This window comes from Lucilia cuprina, chromosome 4 (assembly GCF_022045245.1).
Source record: "Lucilia cuprina isolate Lc7/37 chromosome 4, ASM2204524v1, whole genome shotgun sequence".
NCBI classification, from domain to species: Eukaryota; Metazoa; Arthropoda; class Insecta; order Diptera; family Calliphoridae; genus Lucilia; species Lucilia cuprina.
In genome coordinates this window covers 44644411-44670364 of record NC_060952.1, presented here as the reverse complement: position 1 = coordinate 44670364, position 25954 = coordinate 44644411, and the positions used below count along the sequence as shown (strand labels likewise).

At 28.5% G+C, this 25954-nt stretch overlaps 1 protein-coding gene across 4 annotated transcripts in view; it reads left to right on the top strand.

The window, feature by feature from the left end:
- Positions 1-635: 635 nt before the first annotated feature.
- LOC111674594 (homeotic protein proboscipedia) overlaps positions 636-25954 on the top strand; it is an 88820-nt gene continuing 63501 nt past the window's right edge. For 3 of the 4 annotated variants that reach the window (XM_046950125.1, XM_046950124.1, XM_046950121.1), the window contains exons 1-2: positions 636-786; positions 4153-4904. In XM_046950125.1, the coding sequence (XP_046806081.1) occupies positions 4397-4904 (508 nt within the window). In that variant the 5' untranslated portion in view covers positions 636-786; positions 4153-4396. The remainder of the gene's footprint in view (positions 787-4152; positions 4905-25954) is intronic. The other variant, XM_046950122.1, reaches the window with a different exon arrangement.

Genomic DNA, 25954 nt, shown 5'->3' with positions numbered 1-25954 from the left:
CAAAAGCAAAACAAGTGTGTAACGGAATTGTGTGAGTAAGCAGAAAAACACAAGCAAGCAAGTGATCTAGACTTTGTTCATATTGGAGTTGTAATTTGTAGTTTTGTAGCTGATTTTAAAACTCTACACTCTCGTCAGTTAAACTCTACTCAAAAATACATTGGATGCACACAGATACACACACATACTTGTGCATTAAATTTATTTTATCGAACAGCAGCAGCAACCTTCATACGCACTGTTGTGTTGAGAATTAGAAAACGGTTGTTGTGTTGTTGTTTTTTTGGTGTTTTCTTGTCTTTATTGTTTTGGCGCTTATACTTGTCATCGTCGCCATGGGTGCCATTGTGGGCTCAACCATTTCAAATTGTCGCGCTTGAGTAAACAGCAATAAACGCCATTCTCATATGTCGCGTCGCGTTGTATTTGTTGTATTACTTTTCCCGTTTGATCTCCATTTACAGTAAATGTTTTTAAATAAAAAATAAAGAATATTCGTGTAACAAAGATAATTATTAGTTATTTACAATAATGGTTTAACTATTACAAAAATTTACAATAATAATTACAACAAATAAATAAATCTGTTAAAAGTGTTAAATGAATACACTTAAATAAATATTGCACGTGTTTTCAAAATAATACAAATTTAATTAAATTTACTTAAACATAATAAATAAATAAAAGTGTCAAAATTAAAAAAATAAATAAAAAAGTGAATTGAAACTTTGCTCCGATTTCAAAATCATTGGATTATTTCATTAATTTTTTAATATCCTGAACAATGTAAGTTGTAGAATTGCGACGCAATAAAAATTTAAATTTCTTTCCTTATTCACTATATTTTAAATTTAAATTTCGGCTTTAGCTTAATTAAATACATTTGTCGTTTTTTATATTTTTAAATAAATATCTGTGATGTTTCTGATGAATAAAATTTTTTACTAATTATTGTTATTATCTTTTTTTAATTGTAATAAGAATATTTTTAAATGTATTTGCATGGCTTAAATGTAAACTCACATTTTATTTCTAATGCCGGATTTCTCCATCTTCTTTCTCTTAGAGTATCAGGATTTTCGAGATATAAATTGACACCGAAATTCACATCGATTTTCTACGAAGAAACAGCTAGCCCCCAAACAGTTAAAAAATTCATAAATATTATAATTGAAATTTGTCAAAACAAGTTATTAGGTAGTAAAATCTTCCCATATACCATATTCTATATACAAGATCTCATTTAGAAAATTACTTTAACATTCGTAATTGGATTAAAAATTAATGTATAACAATGGAATTTGTCATTAACAAGTTGTGTTGAAACCAATGTCAATGAACAAATTTTATGAAGCTCGGTCCGTATTTGCCCCTAACACTTCTCACATAAAATGAGTTTTATTAATCGATTTTTTTAAATCTTGCAGAGTTTTTTCGTCAGCCGAAGCGCTCGTGTAAATAATTAAAAAAAACATTCAAATATTCACAACATCCAAATTTAAATTTCTCAGCAAAATAGAAAGGATAGTTATATCTTTTAATTCTGTCTAAAACTAAAAGTAAATAAAATGTAAGGAAATATAATAATAACTCATATATTAACAAATACCTAAACCGTTAATATCTTCTGTATATATGTATGTATGTATGTATGCATGTATATATGTATGTATGTATGTATGTATGTATGTATGTATGTATGTATGTATGTATGTATGTATGTATGTATATATATAAAAGTTAATGTATGTTTGCTTTTACATATGTTTAAACTTTATACACTTAAAATTTTCACAGCGTATTCTTGTATGTCTGGAATAGGTTATAGGCTACTTTTTTATTATACGCCACAGCCTATATTAAGAAAATAATAAATCCGTATATTTGAGATAATATAACAGTAAGAATCTTCAAATTTTGTCGGAGCAACTTCAGTGTCAATATGATTATTTAGGGAAAAAGTAGGCAGACTAGCATTAGGGGGCATGGTACCTCCCATATAAATTAAATACAAAAATTTTATCTTGGATATTATTACAGTTCGAATCTTAAGATTTTGTATGAATAAATTTAACATCTATGTTAACATATTGGATAATAAATTGGCGGAAGCGGCATCTCCCATCTTAATTAAATACAGAAATTCTTTTGTTTTGGAAACTTATAGAAATAAATTCTTCCAACTTTGCGCTAAGAACTTTAATATTTATCTCAACTTTTTGAAGGAAAAAGGGCTTTTAACTGGTGGAGTGGGGCTGAGCCCCCATATGAATTAAATAGAAAAATTCATATATCTAAATCTTCAAAAGTTTTAAGCATTTTAAATATGCAGTAAAAAAACGAAAGTTTAATGTTGAAAAGCGCATAAAAATTGAAAATGTGATGAAATCATAAGTCTTTAATCAAATTTCATCAAACGATATTTATTTTTGAAAATTGATTCATCTCAATTTACCAATAAATAACAAAGTCACATTTGCTCCCTAAAAACACATTTTAAACGATTAAGGTAAACAATTTTCTTACAAATATATTTATTGCTTCTAAACTGGAATTTTTATGGGTGTTGCCATAGAACCCAATGATTATCGTTACAAGTTTTTAAAAGACAAAAATCGGTTTTATGTCCAATTTAAAATTAAATACTTACTCATTCAAAATTATACTCTTATGGATAAATATGAACAATCTGAGTATAAATCGATGCCAATATTCTTAATTTGGTCTGCATCGTGCAAATATCTGGCTTGCTGTTTATTCTATGGTGCAAAGTCTGCATATCCGTAATTTTAGGTAGTGCAACAGGACATAAATATGAATTAAATTAAGAAATGATTCTGAGCCGATTGTTACTTATACTTAACTCTTTTTTATAAAGATTTTTTTAATTTTTCTCGATTTTGAGCACACAGCTACAGTAAATGGTTATTTCTAAAGAAAAATAAGTTATTTTTAGAATTTGATGTCACTACAAAGGATAATATCCTTCGAAAACACTTTTTCCATTTTCATCAAAAATTGATCAATCAAAATAAAGTGTGTGTGTTGAAGTCATATCCATAAAAAATCCAGCGGTTTAGTTTTGTGCGTGATGGGTTTAGGGAAAGGTGCCACTTCCATCTTATAAATAACTAGTAAAAGTAGCATATTTTGGAAGCTGGTACAAATTTTGCACGTACACACTTTGACACGTACTTATATAAATATTCTGGGGAAAAGTGGGCGAACTCATGTGGCACATCCCACGCCTATTATTGCTTGGAAGTTTGGGAAACTATTACAGTTCCCAAGTTTTGCACGATAAACTTATGTGTCAATATAAAAATTTTGTATAAAATTGGACAGACAATAAAAAGTGGACCTGTCATCTCCCAATAGAATTAATAATAGAATATCTAAGAAACTATAAAATATGAATTTAATGCTGTCACGAGAACATCGATGAAATTCTATACAGACTTGCTTTATACAAATCGAAATCCTGTAACAAAATTTTGTGAGAATCGGTCAATATTTGCCCCTCCCTTCCATATGAAGTCCCCTACAGAAAAGGATTTTCACTCTTATTACTGACTTTGTTGGAGGTGCTATAAAATGGTTCTGAAAAAAGTTGTCTTTATTGTTATATTTTCTCAAATATACTGATATGAAGGTGCCGGTGTAGCAAAGCCTGTCCGACAATTTTATCTATAAATATTCTTATGAATGTCAAAGTTGTTCACACAAAAATTTTTTTAGAACTATACGACCCTTATAAAAAACTAAAAGAAAATAGTAAACATTTAAAATTTTCTTCCAGCGATAAGATCAAAATTTTTTTGAACATATTGAACTGAGATCAAGATTTTCAATCGTATTTTCGTATTTAGTACATTAAAACGCATAGTTGAAAGGTATTGCTTCAAAAAGTGGTCCACGGGACCTTAATAAATACACATTCCTTTATGTACATAAAAATATTATATATGTAAACCAAAAGTCCATTTGATAAACTCTGCGTTGAATTTTTTATTAACCGAAAAAAACTTTAGTTATGAAAATTCAGAACATAAAATTTTATTAACTTTGTCCATCTAGATTTTGAAGCATTTATTCACTTTTACTCATTCTTATATATATTTGTATATTTTCTTTAATTTCTTTTAATTTCAGATTAATAAAAACTCGAAATAAATTGACAACATTTCGATGATGTCCTAGTTACTAGCGAAAGCTTTTCAAAGAAAAAAAGTATGTGAATATTTATGTCTGCAAAAAAGCAAAAAAAAACATAAATAATTTCTCTTATTTAGCTTAAAGTCATATGGATGTGTGTGCCTAATAAAAGTCTTTATAGAAAGAAGTTTTAGAATTTTACAAACAAATAGTGACACAATTTTCAAAAAAAAAAAAAAAAATGCAAGAAGTCTGTACAACATTAGAAAGCCAAATGGGCGCTCAAATTAAATCAGAATCACCGCTGAATGCACTGCAAGTGCAAACCGGTCAAACTGTTGTGCCTGGAGTGTCAACCACGCCACAGCAGGTACAACAGGCCACAGTCAATGTAACGGCTGCCACAGCCACGGCAATGCTTATAAATAAAATGGGACCAAACTGTGATAAACGAGTAAATGCCAACGAAGCCCCCTACTGGATGACAGCCAGCGAGGGGGGCTTCATCAATTCACAACCGTCAATGGCAGAATTTCTCAATCATTTAAGTCCCGAAAGTCCGAAAATAATGGGTGGTGGTTTGGTAACTGGTAATGGCGCCGGAGGTGGTGTAACACCAGTCGTTGGCGGATATCCGGTTGGTGTTGGTGGACCACCGCAAACACCAGATGGCATGGATTCGGTGCCTGAATATCCATGGATGAAGGAAAAGAAAATATCACGTAAAAATAATAATAACAGTAATCAAGGTAAGTGTTCAATTATTACAATTATTTTTATCTTTGTTGTTACATATGAATTTGTGTGTTTAAAAAGATGCTCAAACATGCAGTTAAGTTGAAATCGAATCAAACTACAAATAAATGCAAAAACATCATTAATCAAAGAAATCAGTGCAATTTGCCCCTAAAACACAACAAATGAAACACAATGGTTGGGATGGACGGACAGACAGACAAAGAGGTAGAACTAAGTCTAAATCTACCAAATGAAGCAGCAGATAACCAGACGGCGCCGGATCTTTTACTGTAACACATTTATTGTTGTAATTTCAAACTGTATTTTGTTGAATGTATGCGACTGCATACGCATGTGAATAATTTTTTTCTTTTAAAAGTTAAATCTAGAATTCTGTTGTTAATCGAATCAGTTCATAAGTGTTAGTGTACATTCCAAAATTAGGTATCTTTTGATGGACCGTGAAAGACATTTATCAAAAAGTCCAAAAAATATCAACAACCTTTGTACATTTTAGGTGTGCTTGTGTGAGTGACCGTGCTCGCTGGTGTTTTTTATGTGTGAGGCGGTTTGTATCTGTTATTTGTGATCATTTGTAATATTTTTCATGAGGAGAGACCCATCAACAGCCATCAAAGATGGACATCATACATACGTTTTTACACTTGTATAGATTGTACAGTGGAATAAATAAATTATTTTGTTGAACCTGTTGTATAATATTATAAAGTCCAAAGGTACAATTTTAAAATTTTTCGCATTGCAAAAAGTTCAAGAACATTATAATAATCATATATATAAGTATATACATGTATGATGCATATTTTTATGTATGTATATACAATATATGATTTTGATATTAATATGTATTAAAATGCACAAAGACATAAATGTCACTCGGTTAATATTTAAAATATTATAAATCACGGGTATTTAAAATACCACTGTGCATATCGTTATATACAATATTTGATACGTTTATCAATGTGGTTCATTTACTACAACAATGGCTTAACTCAAAATTCAGTTTTTTGATTCATGTACATAAAATATTCGATGTTCTAAAGTATAGTTTCGTATATTTTTAAAACCAAAACAACTGCAAAGTCAAACAAGTATGAATGTATAGTCGGGCGTAGCCGACCATATGATACCCTACACCAGTCAGTATGTTAAAAATGGAGATTATTTAAAAAAATAAAACTTTAACTTTATTTCGGAATATTTTTACTTTTTTGCAAAAAAAAAACAGATTTTTTAAAAGAAGGCTCAAAGGGGGAAAATTGCCCTATCCTTATAAATGGTGATAGGGAAGTTAAGTCTACTTCAAAGTTATTTATGTAGAATTTAAAAGTGTTTTTAGTGTTTGTAAGTGAATATTGACCTTTAAGTCATTTTCTGAAGGGGAGTTTGTATGGGAGCTAGGGTCAAATGAAGCCATTACATAAATCTGTAGAGTCATTAAAGTTCTATAAAACTAAGTTTTGTCGACTTTTGTTGACATAATAGATCATTGAAATTAATTATAAGCCAAAGGCCCTATTTGGGGGGTACGTTTGTATGTGGGCTAGTTGAAATAATGGACCAATTTTAACCATTTCAATATGATTCGTCCTTGAGCCAAAAGAAACGTGTGTGCCAAATTTAATCCAATTATCTTGAAAATTGCGGCCTATACCTCGCACAATGTTTACATGGACAGCCAGACAGCCAGACAGACGGACATAGCTTAATCGACTCAGAAAATGATTCTAAGCTGATTGGTACACTTTAAGGTGGGTATAGGATATATATTTTTGTATGTTATAAACATCAGCACAAACCCAATATACCCTCCCCACTAAAGTGGTGTAGGGTACAATCATCAGTTTGATGGAAGCATGTCGAAGTCAATTTGTTGGTTAAAGCTTTCAAATATTAACGTATACATACACGAACACAATCAAATCTACATTGATTTAAAGGCAGAATTATACTCATACAATTTTTATAACACATTTTTTATAAAAGTTGTCTAAATGGTCTTATTTTATTTTCGACCCTTAATTGATCCTCTTTTCTCTATTCGTGCAGCATTAATTCATCAATGAAATTTGTTGCTTAACAAAATGAAGTTTTTTAGGCTCTAAATGCAAAAAGGACAGACAGACATACACATGTATGTACACAAAGAACCCGACAGGAAAATAAAACCGAATACACAATAAGGAACGGAGAAGAACAATAGTAAAGTAAATGTTATATTAAAGTGCAACCTGTTATTTAGATTCATTTGTCAAAATATGTATTTCTATAATTTAAACTGAAATCCCCCTTTTTCCTATCACAAATAAACCAACTGACTGACAGGCTGACAGTTACTTACTATGTATAGATATGGTCATACAAACTATCGGACAGACATTTATTTATATGCAACATAATTTAAACTGTTTGTCTTGCAATGGCTTGAAAGTATAAAAATTGCTTAAAGCCAGTGTTTCCTTTTCTTTGCATAAGTTGCCCAACTATGTACTCAATGGCAGCCAGTAGTTTGTATCATTTATTTCATTTTTATATCCTACGGTTATAATGTCTGTTTTTTCCATTATTTTTTATATATATATATATTTTTTTTTTTGTTAAAACAAAAAACCTTAAAAGGAAGATAAAAAGCAATACATGTGTTTTTTTCATTTGGTCTAAACCGGAATTTCTTTTTTATTTAATTTTGCAAATTTTTAGGCCAGTTTATTTTATGCTTTAATTTTTTCCTGCATGCTTTGTACACATTTTTATTTTTTTCTCGCACTCGGTATATTTGTGTGTATTTTCCGTATTCAACTAAAGGTGAAATCAATTAATCACTATTTGTGGTGCCATCCCCTTTCGTTCGTTTGTATTTTACTTTTGTAATTGACTGTAAATTCATTCTCTTGGTCTAAATGAATTTTTATACACACGTGTTGTATGTAACTGGACGTATACATAGGTGTGTGTGTATTAGCATTAGTCCAGAGCTTGTGAATTTTCAGCTGTTTAGCAAATAAAAAAAACTTGTTGAAAATAAAAATTTTTTAGTTAGATTTTACAAAGTCCAATAAAATAATAAAATAATTCTGATAGTTGTTATTCAAAATTGCATTCCCTAAGTGCTGCTATCTGGAAATTATTGTATCAATAATATACTGATATATGTACAATGTACATTTGTACATATTTTAAAGCCAAATTATATTCTGATAGAAGCCAAATTATATTCTGATAGATACATAAGTATTATCTATGTATGTTTGGATATTTTTGTCTTACTTCAGAAGTAGCGATTATGCTCTACTGTTTCCCCTTGATCACAGTTGAAGAACTACAAAAATAGTAGTTAGAAATTTAAGTTTCTGGAATGCAAACGGCTTAAATCAACATAAATCGGAAAAATCTGGCTTCATTTTGAAGAAACACATCGATGATATGTTAATCTCGAAAATAAATATAAGTTCTATGTTTCAGGTTATATATTTTATTTCACAAATCATCGACTCTATAGTATAGAGTCTATACCCACAGAAAATTTCTATGATTTATCTTCTGACCATTCATACTTACTTATTACGGAAGATCTACTATATCAAAAAAATCTGAGTCATTGCACTATAGGACAAATTTGTTAAATTATATATATATATATATATATATATTAGTAGTCATAATCACACTGACCAAAATTTGCAGTGTGAGGAAGATATAAATTAATATGTCAACGACTTCACGTCAATGAATGTTTCGGCAATGGTTGTTTAAAATTCGGATATACGGATGTTGCTGAAGCTTTTAACAAAGTGTGGTATATAAAATGTTTACTCATAAATTACTTATATCTTACCTTACGAACACATATTCACAGTTCAGTTCAATGATTATATGACAACAGAATATAGAATCGAAGGCGGTGTTCTACAAGAAAGTATTGTTGGACCAACCCTCTATTTTATATATACCTTCGATCTCTCTACGTGAAACAGATTAATTCTTTCTACGTTTGCTGATGATACCGCAATAGCTCGAACGTAAATCCACACATAGCTTCTATCCAATTGAACAACTACCTTAACGTCTGGAGACATGGTTGAAAAAGTGGAGAATAAATAGTCTTACTTAATATACCACTGTCGGATTATGTCAATTACCTTGGAATTAATTTAGATCATAGGCATCTTGGCGTCGACATATTAAAATATAGGGACTTTCAATCTAAATTAAGTCTTCACAAACTTACGGTAACCAATTATGGGGTACAATCAAAAATACTTCAGACAAACCTGTTTTGAAATAACTTTTAAACAAAAATTAAATTTGAAAAATTAGCGTTTATTTTTTAAATTTAAACTGAATTATCACATATTCATATTCGTGAAAATATGACTTTTAGTTTTTAAGTTTGCAACAAAAAATCGATCTCACACCAAAAATAATAAATAAAAATAATAATGTGCCAGTCTTGTAGAAAATTATCGATATATTGGCATTCATAAATACTTTATTGACATTGTTGCTAGTACGGCAGCGAACTAACGAACAAGAGAACCGGATTCACATTCTATTAAATATTTTTTTTTGCGTAGAACAAAAAGGATCTACTCACTATGTTTATATGAAAGCGAGCAAGTTAGAATGCTATTAGTTTTATAAGCTTTTATGACATTTCAATGCATTTTTTGCTGGGTTATATTCGTATTACTAATTCTGTTTACTGTGAAAGGCATTATGATAATATGTTCTGTCAATTAGAAATGTATTTGAAATGTTTTCTATACTGTACAATGGCACGTAGCACAGTACTCGATATTCAAATTGGGTAGACAATGTGTTCAGCTAAAAAAAAATCCAGAAATACATAGTACCCCAATACAAACGATACATCAAGTACCATCAATTTATCCCCATAAGCAACAGGATATTCGAGCACTTAATATGACCATATTGGCGAATGAAACAACATCCGCTATACATGAAAAAACTTAATGTATATAAGCCAATAAACAAACAACCGTTTTGCCCACAATAATATGTATGCAGGATGCGAACAAGAGCCAATTTACAAAATGTTCAATAAGCTAAAGATAAATGAAAATGAATCATATAAATTTGTTGCATAAAACCATGCAAATATTTTGATAGGAAAATGATCTATACAATACTCATCAAAAACTTACATGGTAAAATAATGCGTTAAAAAGCCAAAAAAATAGATTTCACTACTTCTTCATTAGCATTTTATTTCATTATTTTAACGCGGTAATAATATTGGGTACAAGTGCTTACCAAATCATTACTTAAATAAATACTTACAAACAAGGTATTAAAAAATTGCTAATACAAAATACGAATCCGGGCTTCATGTTCCTTAGTTCGCTGTCTTACTCACAACACCACTGCTTAGCTATTTTATCGTGTGTAAAAACAGTTGTTATCGCGCTATTCAATAAATTGTGCAAATAAAACTGAAAATAAAGAACTTACATCTGATTATTTATAAGTCATTATAAGAGTACTTAAAAGTAATCCATAGTTAAGTAGTCATTGAAAAATAAGTGGTTAAGTATAAAACATTACAAATTCTTCCTGCACGCAGAGAAAAAACATGGTTAGGCATGGTTAGGACAACTATTTTATGTTTTTTGTAACAATATTTTATTGTCATAACCAAAAAATTGTTATTTTTATTGAATTTCATCAATATTTTAGTTACTGAAAACATTTATATGTTTATGACAATTATAAATTTAAGAATGATTCTCTGAAAAATAATTATTTTTACAACAACTAAACAATAATCATTATTTAAACATATTATATTATTTAGAATCATTTAAACTATCAAATAACCATTGAATGGTAGGATTTTATACGTTTATCCATATAATGTTTAAGATATAAGTAAAATACGTTTACTATTATAAATATTTTGGTATCGCCAATTTTCTATTAGTTGTATGGTTTATCCGTACTAGCCTCCGGTAGGTTAGTGGTTAGTGTTCTAGTCTGGTAGACCGGAGGTGGTGGGTTCGATGTGTATACATCCTCCTTTCAAACTAACTAACTATCCGTACTAGATCGGAATAAATAAATTGTTAAACAAACGCAGTGTTAAAATAATTGTGAAAAATAAATAATATCTAAAAATATAATAGGAAACAATAGAAATAAATAAATAAATAAATAAATAAAAAAGTGCACATAAAAAATTAATAATAAAAAAATTATATTGTGTTTATATTGGCATCATGTGTTTATGTGTAATATCAGTGCTTGGAAGTTTTGTGTTTGTTTAAAAGAAAATCAAGAAATAATTACATTTTACGCCGAGCACATTAAATTAACCATATTATGTTTAATATGTAACTATAACATGGTTACTTGAAGACATGTGACTACTTGTAACCATAATATGGTTACTTGAAACAATAATATGATTACTTGAAGCCATTATATGATTACATGAAACCATAATGTGGTTGCTTGAAACTACAATATGATGCTACAACATCACATTATGATTAATAAAACTATATTATGATGAAATATTTGGACTGTATTTAATCATAATATGATAGATTATTGTACTAATAATGATCATAATATGTTTTAACTTTAACCATAATTATAACCATAATATGTTGCTCTTAGATTGTGGTTACCACAACTATATTTTTTCTCTGCGTGTGGGTATAAAATCAATTGAAGGGTATATGCAATAAATAAAATAGACTAATAAAACATTAAAATATTTATTCTTTTAACCATATAACTTCTATGTTGTGTTTATATTAATATCTCACAGCATTGCTAAAAATAACAAAAGAAAATAAAGTCATAAGTCTTTAGTAACCCACAGATTTCATTTCATACTATTTACAAATTAAACTATTAAATGCCACCAAAAATACGACTAGTGTCAAATTAAATTTATGAGTCTGAATATGTGTGTTAAATAGTCTACAACTTTATATGTTTTACAAGTCAAACATTTATCCATCTAACCAACATCATTTGTAATCTGTCCTCCAAGTAACCGAAGAAACTAACAAACGAATTAATTCATTCATAGCTTCTATTTAATACAATTCATTTATATAGTCAGCGGCAGCGGTAACTTCACTCGTCACAGCAGGGCGGCAACTGGTAGTACTACTTTGAGTGGGTATAATCGACATACTTACATATTGAGAGTTCACACACTTAATAAATCTCAATTTTTCATTTGCCTTTAAGCTGTAAATACTTACAATAGTTGTATGTCTAGCATAAATATATTGACCCTTCACAAATAAATTTGTTATGGATAAATACATATTTACACAGTTTTAAGGGCTTCGATGTATACATACACATATATTGTATTATAACAAGTGGATTTAAGGTGTTTAACCTACTTTAAGAAATTTATATGTATTTTAGTGTTTAAATGTAATATTGGCAAAAATTGACGTTACATTAGGTCTTAAATCGTTTCAAAATTAATTTTCTTTTATTTTTTCAGCCGATAACAAAAATATATGGGTTTTGAGGTTAATTCGATAACCAATGAGAACGTTCTACATGGACAGACTAAGCAAGGTTTGAACTATTAAAGTGGCTATGCTAAACATTCCAGTATTTCTTAAATAGTCAAGATTTAAAGCTTAATATTCTACATATAGATAATTTCGAGCGTTTTTCACCAATACTCTCTTTAACTGAATTAATTGTGTTCGGTAATGTGTCCTGTAACCATCTGCTTTGATATCAGCCACCTTTTGGACCAATCAAGTATTGAGTATCTGTCATACATATATAGATCTTTGTCGTTGATTTGTCTGGTTTAACCTTTTATCGACCAAACCTTTTTGGTTAAATCATTTTAATTTTTTGTTTGATTGTCGAAATCTTTGTCCTCATAATAGATAAGAAACCGACATTATTCTTCTAGGTAACTGCTTAGTTACCTATAAGTTGTCAATATCGGTTGACAGATTCGCCCTATAAGTCACTTAAACATATGAATATATTTACGAAATGGTATATGAAATTGTACGAAGTATTTTAGTATAATTCAAAGTTATAAAAGTTAGTCGGGTTAAATAATGGACCAATTCCCATAAAATTTGGAATAGATTTTTGCTCGTATTTATTTCAAATTTCAGCTCTATACTCGTATGTATTTTGGAATTAGAAATGAGTCATTTTTGGAGGCGACTTTAATATGTGTGGTAGGTTCAATTATAAAAAGGAAAATTTCTAATTTATTGGTTTTAAATTATATATACACAACTATGATTAAAATAAAATATCTTTAATATCTATATTCAAACTTTTGTTAACATTTCTTTTCTACGATTATTTTTTACAATTTATTGCACTGTCAAATTAGCCAAAATTAAGCGATTTGATTTATCTATTATAATTATAAATCTCATACCATTCTCATTCAAAACATACATACGTTAAAATAATGTTCATAAATTCGCTGATAAACAATAAAACTCATATGAAAACAATTACCCATGTACAAGTATGTGTTTATTACACGAAAATGTGCGTTTAATTTACCCCCACGCACTTTCCTCTTGTTTTAAATATATTCACATATAGACAGACATAGATACGCACCTATACAAACTCATATTAAATCTTAAAATAATTTGGTAAAAGTTGTGAAAATCAGTTAAAAGATTTCATTCATTCATGCATACTCCTGACAAAAGGACTTGTTTATACAAGTAGTTAAACACATAAAATACAATGACGATATTTAGCGTTTTTGTTTTAGTTATTTAATTTATTGAGCTTTAAATAGATAAATGTGTTATATTATATTTAATAAACTTCAAACTAAAAAATGTCAATAATTAATTGTCGTTTAGTTTTATTGAATAGTTGTTATCTAGTGAAAAATAGCCGAAACGAAGTGCCATCTGCTTAATCCACCCACTTACCATATGTTTCTCTTTATATGCTTTTTTGTGGAATAAAAAAAACTTAAAAAAAATCCAAGTCAAACTCCCTCTTTATGAAGTCGTCTAAATAAAAAAAGACATACTAAAGAATATTAAAGAGAGAAAGTCTTTTTAAAGAAAGGAAACAAAATAAACGTAAAACATAAAGAAGACAACAGAATGAAACTTACCCCCTGCAGTTTATGATGATTTCGGTTGTTATTTGAATGTTAGAGTATAACAAATCATTTATCATAATTCTTGTATTTATGTGCGATGTTGATATTTTCCACTTTTTCTCAATGAAGGTTGATTTTGTTTCCCCCTTCTGATTCTATCCTGCAATTGCTTATGATACAAAATCATGAGAATGAATGATTTTAATACTTTGGTATAAGTATAGAAATGATGATGGGTTGTGGTGTGGCGTGGTGGTTTTGTTACTCCTGACTTTATTTCTTTTTTTTTTTTTTTGCATTTTTATTAATTTTTATTTATGATGAGTCATTTGCACGTTTACAGCAATTTTAACCTTTTACACATGAATTCATTCAACAAAAGTTGTTTGTTTGTTAGAGAAACAAAAAAGAAAATCAACACAATAATATAAAATTGAAAACATTGCAAAAAGTTTAGACTTGCAAGAATTTTTCAATGACAAGTTTTTTTCATTCAATGCTAATATTTTGTTTTCACATAATAATGTTGTTTTATTGTTATGTTTGTAATATGTATACTTTTAATTTTTTTTGTTTTACAAAATCAAAAGAATAGATTATTTTAAAAGTCAGAATCTATGTAACTATTGAAAATATCATGGAATTCTGAATAACGAGTGCTGAAATCCATTACATAAAATGGGCATCCTTCAATAACTCCTTCCGTACGCAACGTTATCTATGGTAAGTCACATCTTTTTCAGATGGTTTAGTTCCACCAATATTTTATCTGAACCGTTAGCTGTCCCCTAAAAATAATATGTATCAATCTTTAACTAACGTATAATTATATGGAACTAGCTATACCCAGTGTGCTCTGATACCCTAAAAGCAATATAAGTAAATAAAAAACCCACTTAACGATTTTGAAGTACAATAGTTTATCAGATTACATATAAGATATGCTTAGTTCGTAAATTTGTTTATATTTAAGAAAAATGTTAATAGTTTCTAATATATATGGAATTGTGTATTTAATTCATATGTGTGGTGCCAAGTCCCGATATTCTCTAAATGTTCACATGAATGTTAAAGTTCTTTATGTAAAATCTAAAGATTATAGTTTTAAAAGGTTCTTAATATTCAATAGTTCCCCAAATGAACGAAATTTTGTATTTATTTCATATGGGAGGTACCAAATCCCCTATTAAAAGACCCTGGTTATATTCTAAATTTTCAGATGAATGTCAAAGTTCTTCAAGTAAAAATTTCATATGGGGGCTATTTAATTCATATGGGGGCTTCAAACAAAAAAGTCCGAAATTACAAAAAATTCGGTTCAGCCGTTTAGTAGTCTATAACGTTCAAACATACATGAAAACTTTTATGTTATTACTTTTCTAATTGATCAAATATTTGTAGAAATAAGTTTTCTCATGTCTTTAATAGAAAAAATCCCAAAAGTTAAATCTATTACAATTCCAGGATTTATTGAACATTATAAATTTAGTAATTTGCATGTATGTATGTATGTGTGTGAAAGATTTAGAGATTTTCAAAATAATTAATCAAATATTTGTAGAAATAAGTTTTCTCATGTCTTTAATAGAAAAAATCCCAAAAGTTAAATCTATTACAATTCCAGGATTTATTGAACATTATAAATTTAGTAATTTTCAAAATACAAATACATATATAATTTTGTTCAACACAAATTGATAATGCTCTTTAAATACGGTTAAAGCGCTTTTAGGGGCTGGGCCTAGTATAGGAGAAATAGAAGTATACAAAACTAATATTTTGCCAAATTATGTATCAATATCTTAATTTGGTAATAAAAGGACTTTGTATGGGAGCTATGACCAATTATGTACATAATGACAAAATTTCAGAATTCTACTTGGTAATAAATATTGTGAATCTAAGTGATTTTCTGGACCTAGTATGAGAGCTATGCCCAAATATGGATCGGCCATAAAACAATTTTATAGTGAATTTATGTACATAAGAGCAATGTTTTTGATAAATGTATGGATATCAATATTTAGTTATGAGTTATGTGCGTTTTTTCTGATTTTCGGAAGGGAACCTTGTATGTGTGTTTTTCTAAAAGGGACCTTATATGAGAGCTATGATCAATTGTGTACCGACCGGAAAAACATATCAGAATATTATTTATCTGTATATGAGCAACACTTGTGCCAAACTTTATATGGATGAGTTTAGTAATGAGTTATGTGCGTTTTAGTTATTTTCGGGAGGGGACCTTGTATGGGAGCTATGACCAGTTATAGATCGATGGAAAAAAAATGTCCTAGTGATATTTTTGTGTATATGATCATTACCTGTACCAAATTTTATATGGATATGTTAATAAAGTAATGAGTCATACGTGGACCGATCCAAAAAAGCTTTCATTGTAAAATTTCTGTATATAAGAGCAATACTTGTACCAAATTTTATATCGATATCTTAATTTTGTAATGAGTTATGCTCGTTTAAGTGATTTTCAGGAGGGAACCTTGTATGGGAGCTATGACCAATTATGGACCGATCCAAAAAAACTTTCATTGTAATATTTCTGTACATAAGAGCAATACTTGTACCAAATTTTATATCGATATCTTAATTTAGTAATGAGTTATGTGCGTTTAAGTGATTTTCGGGAGGGGACCTTGTATGGGAGCTATGATCAAATATGACCAAATATGGACAAACAATACTTGTACCAAATTTTATATCGATATCTTAATTTAGTAATGAGTTATGTGCGTTTAAGTGATTTTCGGGAGGGGACCTTGTATGGTAGCTATGACCAATTATGTACCGATCCAAAGAAGCTTTCATGGTTATATTTTTGTATATAAGAGCAATACTTGTACCAAATTTAATATCGATATCTTAATTTAGTAATGAGTTATGCGCACTTAAGTGATTTTCGTGAGGGGACCTTGTATGGGAGCTATGACCAATTATGGACCCATCCAAAAAATTTTTCCTTTGAATAAATTCTATTGTCATAAAATTTTAATTTCTAAAATTTTTTGAAGATATCGACATAACGACGGAAGTTATTAACAAAAAAACAAATTTCCGGGAATATGTACTTTTGTATGGGAGGTATAAGAAATTGTTGGCCGATTCTGCCGATTTTACGCAGAGATTAAGCTCTTCTACGGAAACGAATGTGTGCCAAATTTTATGGAATTATTTTGCATAGTTTTCGAGAAAATTACATCAGAATGTGTAAAAAATGCTTATTTTTTCGAGGTTGTTTCAAATTTTGATTCATAACTTTTCCCGATGTGAACCGATTTTGCCCATTTTCAATACCAAATTGCTTAGGATAACAATAAATATTTTCAGTGAATTTGGTTGATGTCCTTGGCTTAGTTTTAACGTGAGCGTGTTTTAGGCAGACAGACGGACATAGCTAAATCGACTCAGAATTTCATAAGGACCAAGAATATATATACTTTGTTGGGTCTCAGATGAATATTTCTTGGTGTTACACACGGAATGACAAAGTTATATATACCCTCTATCACCACTGATGGTGGTGGAGGGTATAACAAACACACATTAATTTGTATATACATATGTGTAGATAGAAGCTTTGTAATTAATAAAACCTAAATTAAAAATTGTAATTGGTAACTTCAATTACAATTATATGTAATTGTAATTGGCAAAACATTATTTAAAATTACATGTAATTATAATTGTAATTGTCCATGTAATGAATTACTTTGTGTAATCATTACCCCCCTGGTAACATCGAATTTTAGCACAAAATTTCATCAAGCAATGACAGACTTCTGATACAAATGATACGCTTTATATTGAAATGGTGATTTAAAAAACATCAGAAAAATATGATAAATTTTGAAGTCTGGGTGCCTTAAAGAACCAAACAGAAATCGCATACTTTTGAACCTGGACAAGTCAAATAAAACTCTATTCCAAAACCGAGCAAAGATATTGGATCCGCTTGCAGTTCAAAACATTTTAACAGTCATAACATGAAGTTGACAAATATTTAAATAACCAAAAACTTAATTTATATTGATTGGTTCCTGGCGGTACCACCAGGCTATTAAGGGTTAAGACAATAATTTGACTTGAAGTGATATTCTGAAAGGGACTTTATATGGGAGTGGAGTCAATTACAATTTTTGTATTGTTATGCCAGTAATGAGCGCTAAAGTAATTTTCTGAAATAGACCAATGGAGGTAAGGTCAATTATGGTCTAATGGCTTATGTCGAATTTCGTCGTAAGCCATTAGACCAGATTCGATCTATTCGTTTCGGTTTACTTTAAAATTTTTTATGGAGGGTATCTTTTTTGAGTGAAAATATGTGTTATCAAAATGTCAATGCTATGTTGTCAAACAGCACGTTGTGTTGTTGTAAGGACACAAAGTGTAATCGATATAACAACAATGCGTTGTTGTAATGACAATGCCATACCAAAATGACAACTGTGGTCATCAAAAATAATAACTTGGTATACATTAAATTGTATACAAATCCGTTGTCTATATGTTAACAAACGTATTAAGCTAATTTTTGACAAGAGATTGTATCAAGTTCGATACTTTCTTTCTTGTGAGTACGGTTAACAATTTGTTAATGACTTGTACTTACACATCTACTTACTTTTCAATGACTACTATGTACTCATTTATAAGCGAGTGTGGTACCTACTTGCTTCGAATGTTATCCTCGTGCAGAAATAATGTGTTAAACTGCCTTTGCATATGTAGTAAAAAGTATTTTTGCTTAAAAACACATACAGGCTACTTTTATTTATCGCCACCAAAAAAATTTTACACGGTTCACTAATTTTCTAATGAGTATGATAAGTTGATTAAATCCCAACGCTAAAACTTTTAATCAACCATTAAATTTAAATATTAACCTTAAACAATATTAAACAGAGTGATAAATTTTTACTGTTTGCTTCAGTCTTACAAACAAAAATAATAAAAATTAACTGTTTACAAAAATTTCAAGTACTAAAAATATGTTTTGGGCCATTTTTTCCATTCATTCATTTATTCAACTAACTTAGAGTAAGCTTTTTTGTTTTAAACCGCAATTACTTAATTGTTATGATGACTATATTATGGCGATAACAGCATTTAAGTAAATGTAAGTAAGTCCAAAGATGTTTAACAATATATTTTCCAATTTCCTTAAAAGATTAAACTCTGCAAGAAATAAAGAAAATAAATAGACTGGAGAAAAAATTATTATTTTAATTGGCATACAACGCTACACTTTCACAGACAGTGAGGAGTCTTGTCTACTTTTGGTGAAAATATTACAACGAAGTATTGCAGAAAAAACAACGGTTTTATAGGTTTAAGGGTTATTTTAACCTTATTTTCTTCATAATTTTTCAATTTTTTTCGCGTCATGATTGCAGTTAAGCCCAGTCAGTGCCAATGGGAAAAATAGAAAAAAAATACAAACAAGTAGGAAGAGAATAAAACGAAAAGAATCTGTTACAATTAGTTCTGGTTAAGAAAGTGAACGAAGGCACAGAAACGGTCTGCATTATGTGTTCCGTTGTTTTTTTTTAAGATTTTTTATTCTTTTTTTTTTGTTTTTACTACTTCAGTATTATTTTTCATTCTTATTTGCAGAACGAACGGCTTATCTGCAAAGTAATTTGTCATTATTTAAAAACATTATAAACTTGAACAATTATTTTTCATAATTTTTTCTTGTTTAAATTATGAAAATTAATGGAATTTATAATTTTTGTTTATTTATTTAAATAAAAGCCAACAAGGCGGAAGGTGTTTTAAACAAAGTTTTAAAAATAAAAAATCACGTTATCATTTAATACTTTACAAAATTTTTTTAGAGGATAAAATTTTTATTACAGAAATAAATTAAATGAAAATAAAAAATGTATTACAGAATAATGAAATGCTACAATTAAGGGATTTCTATAGGGTAAATGTACCAGTAGTCGGCAGTTTAAAGTTTTGCTCTTTTTCAAACTATCCCCCTAAAGAGTCGGAAAATGTTATTACGATGATTTTTAGTTATTACAATTATGTGTTTAGTTAAGTTTTAGATCCACTTAACATTTTTGAAAAACAAATAACCATATTTTCCATTGGTCGGCACCAGTGTTTCTAAGTACGCCAAAAAATGTTCCTATAGTCGGCAGTAGATTTTTTGTTTGAAAAAAGCATAATTATATAGAAAAAACTAATATATACACAATTTTCCAAAGAAAATGTTTAATTAAATTTTTTCTATAGAAATATTTGTAATAATATCGTTTTTTTCTGTAGAAAAATATGTTATAAACATAATTATAATTGTAATAATTATACAATATATAATTTTTTCTATAGAAATTGAGTTATACAAGCAATTTTCTATACAAAATTATAATTTTTGTTAGAGAAAAAAGTATTTTTTAAGGAAAAAGTCTTATATATTTTTAAAGAAAATCTTGTATAAAAATATGCAATTAAACATAAGTTTCCTAGAGGATATTACAATAAGAACATTTTTCTATAGAAAAATTGTCATATTAGGAATTTACTATAGAAAAAAAACTGTTATACTGATAATGTTTTCTGTAGAAAAACAGTTGAGATGTCATTTTTGCTAGGAAAATTTCAATATGCAATTTTTTTTTTTTTTTTAACTGTTATACACATATTTTTTGTATAGAAAATTATATTCTGTAGGGAAAATGTTAATCTTCTATAGAAAAAGCTATTATGAAAGTAATTTTCTATATAAAGAAATGGGTATACACACAATTTTTAACAGAAAAACTGTTATACACATAATTTTTTGTATCAAAAATTTGTATACTTAAAATGTTCTATAGAAAAAATTGTATACATATACAAATTTTTAATAATAATATAATCATTTTTTTGTTAGAGTTTTTTAAAGACCTACAAAAACTATAAACAAAAGTGTAATAATATCTTTCAAATTTTCCTTCTTTTTTAATAACTGGAACTACTATAAAGAAAACATCATTAAGGGGGTGCTTTAGTATATATTGGTAATAGGTTAAATCTGAAGCACATTTTTTTGTTATATAAAGGATTTCTTCGAAATGTGGTAAAAATATCTCGGCAGCGTAATTTCATGTCAAGTTAGTATTATTGGATAGTCGGTACAATATAATTTTTTCTATATCATTAACGAAGTGCCGGATTTAGCGGGAGTCAAAGTTGATTATACAAGGTTTTATTCAAATGAGGCTATTTAGATAGCTATTTCTTTATTTTTTCCAAAAAAAAATAATTTTTTTTCAAAATGGATATTTTTTCGCTTAAAAGAAAGCTTATACAATTTGCTTGAAGGGCTTTATAGTCCCATAATGGGATACGAGTGGGATATCCATCAAAAAAATATTTTTTAACTAGGTCACTTTACACGAAATTCCCCATATATCTATGTAATTGCCTTTTTGTGCTGTTCTATTACGATTTTAAATTTAGTAAAGAATTTCAATGACTAAAAAAATTGATTTCCGTTAACAAAACTATTTGCTTAATCATTAACTTTCTTAAATTAAAATTCAAAAATTTGAAAATAATAAAAATTCCTAAAATTAATTTTCTCAAATTTAAAATAAAAATATGTGTGTGTTAAGTATTTTTTATTAACGCGACATTCCATAAATGCAAAATAATAATTGTAATTTAACTCAGCTTACATACATACAATCACATATTAAAATACATACATATTGACACGAAAAGATGAACATGTAATTAAAATATATTAATTTAAGAAATAGAAACAGGAAAAAATTATTTTGAGTTTAATTTTTTTCAGACAAAAATTATGCAATTTACTAGTAATGACAGCAGCGAGCAACAAGTGATATTCAAATTAAAATTTTACCTTGAACTATGAAATTACATTTAAGCTATACAATGGGGTAAAATTAAATATTCTAGATTACTTCAAAGTATAATGACAATTTTGCTAAGTACATTTTTTAGAATTCTTATAAAATATAAATACTTATGTATGTATATGACTTTTTAAAATAAATTTATATATAATTTCTTATAATTTTTGTTAGTTCTCTAAAATTTGTTAATTTAATCCCATTGTGTAGTTATTGTAATGTCCGAGAGGTTATAAGAATGCACTTTATATGTGTTTTTTTAAGTTGAAATATTAAAAGTAATGGCTACTATGAAATGCGGTAAGATTGAGTATCTCGTATAGAAACGTACGAGTAAAATACGATAATAACAATTTAATGAGATGACATTATTATGACCACTTTAACATTAATACAATTTTTCTCTTTCTCATAGTGATTTGCAATTGTTTTATTTTGTTAAGAAAAAATCTGATGATAATAATATTTAATACTAAAAACAAGTGTTGTTTGTTTGTTATTTTTTTTCTAAATCATTAAAACTTTAATGCATTCAAATGTTTACAAATTATGCGTATTTATGGACTTAAATAAACTGTTTCGCACATTTCATTATTTTATTCCCTTCTTCACGCATTCTCTCGTTCTTTTGAGCCAAAAACATAAAAAATAAATCGCGTACAAATTGAATATAATTTCAGTTTTGATTTTCTTCGTTTTTTTTTATTTTACGATTATTATGTAAAACGTTTCATTTAAAACTCAAACCCAGACCGTGGAACACGTTACTATACAGACTCACTTACAAGTCCAGTGACTTGGCATCTCATAATCAAAAATGGGTAAAAATGTAAAATTTGTTGCCACCCTAAAAACGTTCGTTGTTCACTTTAATTCAAGTCAGTTTAATAATTCAGACGTCATAAAATACTGGCCAACAATCGCAGCAACGACAGCTACAAGAATGACTGTTGAAAAAATCTATACGTAACAGCTACAAAGTGGTTAGTATTAAAATGTTTAACCGTTATTCAAATACAGGATAGCGGGGTTTGTTTTTCTTATTAAGTCATACCAGTGTTTTTTCTTCCTTTTTTCGTTTTACACTTTATTCATTTTCCATTCCACTTCCCTAGAAATAATCGTTATTATTTCTAGAGGAAGCTGAAGAAAAAATTCTGCAATAACAAGAACAACAAAGAAATATTTAATGTCGCGGTTTTAACGCTATGTGATCCGTGGCGATTAAATGTGGTTTTTGTGGTTTTCCTTAGCGCACCCCTGTTGCCCATCATCTCCCATTGCTGCCACCCATTTGTACATTTATCAATGATGAAGTACTTTGGAAGAGTATATTTAAATGTTCATTTTTTGTTTTATTTCGTTTCAAACTCTATTTGCGAAGGGTGACCCCAACGGCGTAAAGTTGTGTAATATGTTTTTTATTTTTTTTACATCAAGGCGAGGCTGTATATATTTGTTGGTTTTTTAAGTTTTTTTTTTAAATTAATCCTGGACAAATATTTTCTTTATTAGAGTTTTTCATTTCAGTATTTTCATTGTCACTGCTTTTAGTTAAATGAGTGTCATTAAATTAAATCGATTATTTTTTTCTATTCTATTAATTTTATACCAACACATTAAAACATTATTCTTGATAAACATACATTAACAAGGATATGCACTTTTATTCATAACAGTTAATTGTATAAATTTTTAAACTTTTGTGTAATTTGTGAAATCAAACAAATATTATTTTAAATAGTATTTTAAAAATCGATATTTTTATAACATACAACACTTTGATATATGTATAATTAATAATATGTATTTACTTTTGATTTGATGTTACATATATTTAGAGGATTCACACGATCGTCATATATCATAACATAATAACACGACAAAATATGACCGAGAGCTGAAAGAAACCATCATAAGTGCTTTCGTCCTACATAGTATGCTATTTCAAATTGGAATCAGCTGATACAAATATTTATCCCCATATTCATAAATGCTTAATAAAGTTATTGATGGTTTATTGTATGAATTTTATATGGAAAATGTGCATAATAAACCTATTAATATCTTTATGAATACGGTTGTTAATTTATAAATATTTTTTGTAAAAATTGCAAAAGCAAGTCAAAAAACTAATATAATAGTCGATCTGTGCCTAAAATGCATATTGGTTGAATATACAATCCATTTTTATTAAAATTTTAAAATATATTCTTTTATATTTGGATAAAAGGAATTGTTTAAAAACATATATTCTGTTTTATTTGAATAAAAGAAATTTTTTAAAAACATAAACAACTGTCAATGATTAAGCCGGAAATATCGTATAAAGCCTTCTTCAAAAAATTATTAAAATATAATAAATACCTTAAAAATCTTTGTAACTAATAAGACGAAATTCAATACAAATGAGTTTTATATAAAGCACAGTACCTTATTATATTACATATAGGATTTTGAATAAGGTTTTGACTTAAATTACATTTATCTCTCCCTAGAATGATTTGACCTGGAGTCGAACCAGGGAACCCCATAATCTGGTACCATTAAAAGCAGTAGATCACAGGGCAGAGTTTCGTACTTTGTCTTGCCCCGATTTTTGGAGAGGACTTTTCGGGTTGTACATGATGGTTGTAGTTTAAACAGTGACAACAGTTACTCCTCTGAGGTAAGACTGTTGCTGTAATGTGTATATGCTACTCCTTGGATCCATGCGAGTGTGTCGGACGAATGGGAAGTGTGTTGAGTGGAATAGTGGCAGATGACCGGTGAATTCATTGAATTTTCTTGCCCGGGAAAATTAGGGTTAACTCTGTTCATAACAGATTTACAACAGTGTGTTCTGTATAAGTGAGCACAAGTCTTCGTCATAGTTGATGGATTTGTATTTCGGTCTACCGATTACTTCTATAAGTGCTGTTGCCAAATCAACAGATGCCATACCTTCTCTGTGGTTGTAAACGGAAGTGATGTTTTTGTATATTGGAAGTAAAGCAACGGGTAGGAGGTAGGAGCTTAGATATCCTAAGTACTTGAGCAAAGTATTTGCACATGACCCGAAGAACATTGTACAAAAATTGCACAAAGGGACTGTTGTGAGTTGTCTAAAAAGTACCACCGTGAAATAAAGCCAACATGGCAGCACTTCAACTTCTTACTTACCATTATCACCAAACCTTGTCACATATGGGAATCAAGGTAATTTATAAACCTTGGTCCTATTATAAAGCGAACTTTTCAGTAGTGTCATCATTTTCATACTTATTGACCATAAAAATACATAGGGATGTTTTTTTTGTTTTTTTGAAAAACCTTTTCATAGGTATACTGGTATTCTGAAGTCAGTTATGAAGTTTAAAGTTTCTTCTGAAAGAGGCTTTTTATTGTGAAATCAACTTGATAGAATTTTGGTAGACACTATAGTGTTTTTAACAGACTTACTAATAGCTAGAATCTAATGTCCTTGGCCTACAACCGAGATTTTAATATGCTACAACCTGAAAGCCATAGTCTTTTTTGATGCATGCAACCTCTCTGATTTAATTTTTAAATTTAACGATTTGGATTAAATAAAATCTTTTAAATTTAAAACGGCATAAAAATATTATATGTATCTGTCAAAATTAATTTTGAAAATTTTATGAAACAATATTTTAAACTTACTTTATTATAACTGCAACATTAACATTGTATACTTTTATCATATAATAACAAAAAAATATGTGAACGCTGACAGACATCATCGATCATTTAAAAATAAAATCATTTTTGACATAATTATTGTTTTAAATAATGCAAAAAATCAAAACGAGACACCAGAGGGCAATTTTGCCAAATCGTTGCAATGTCAATATATTTATCTAATAGGAATTTCGACTTCATTGTGTGTGTTTGAGTTTTTTTTATTAAATTTTTATACGAATCAATCAGTAACTGTGGAAAAAAGAATTAAGACAATTTGATGTATTGTTTTGATTTTTCAACATCGGTTCAATATTCAATAAAAAAATACATGGTTACAGTTTGTAAAGATAAAATGACA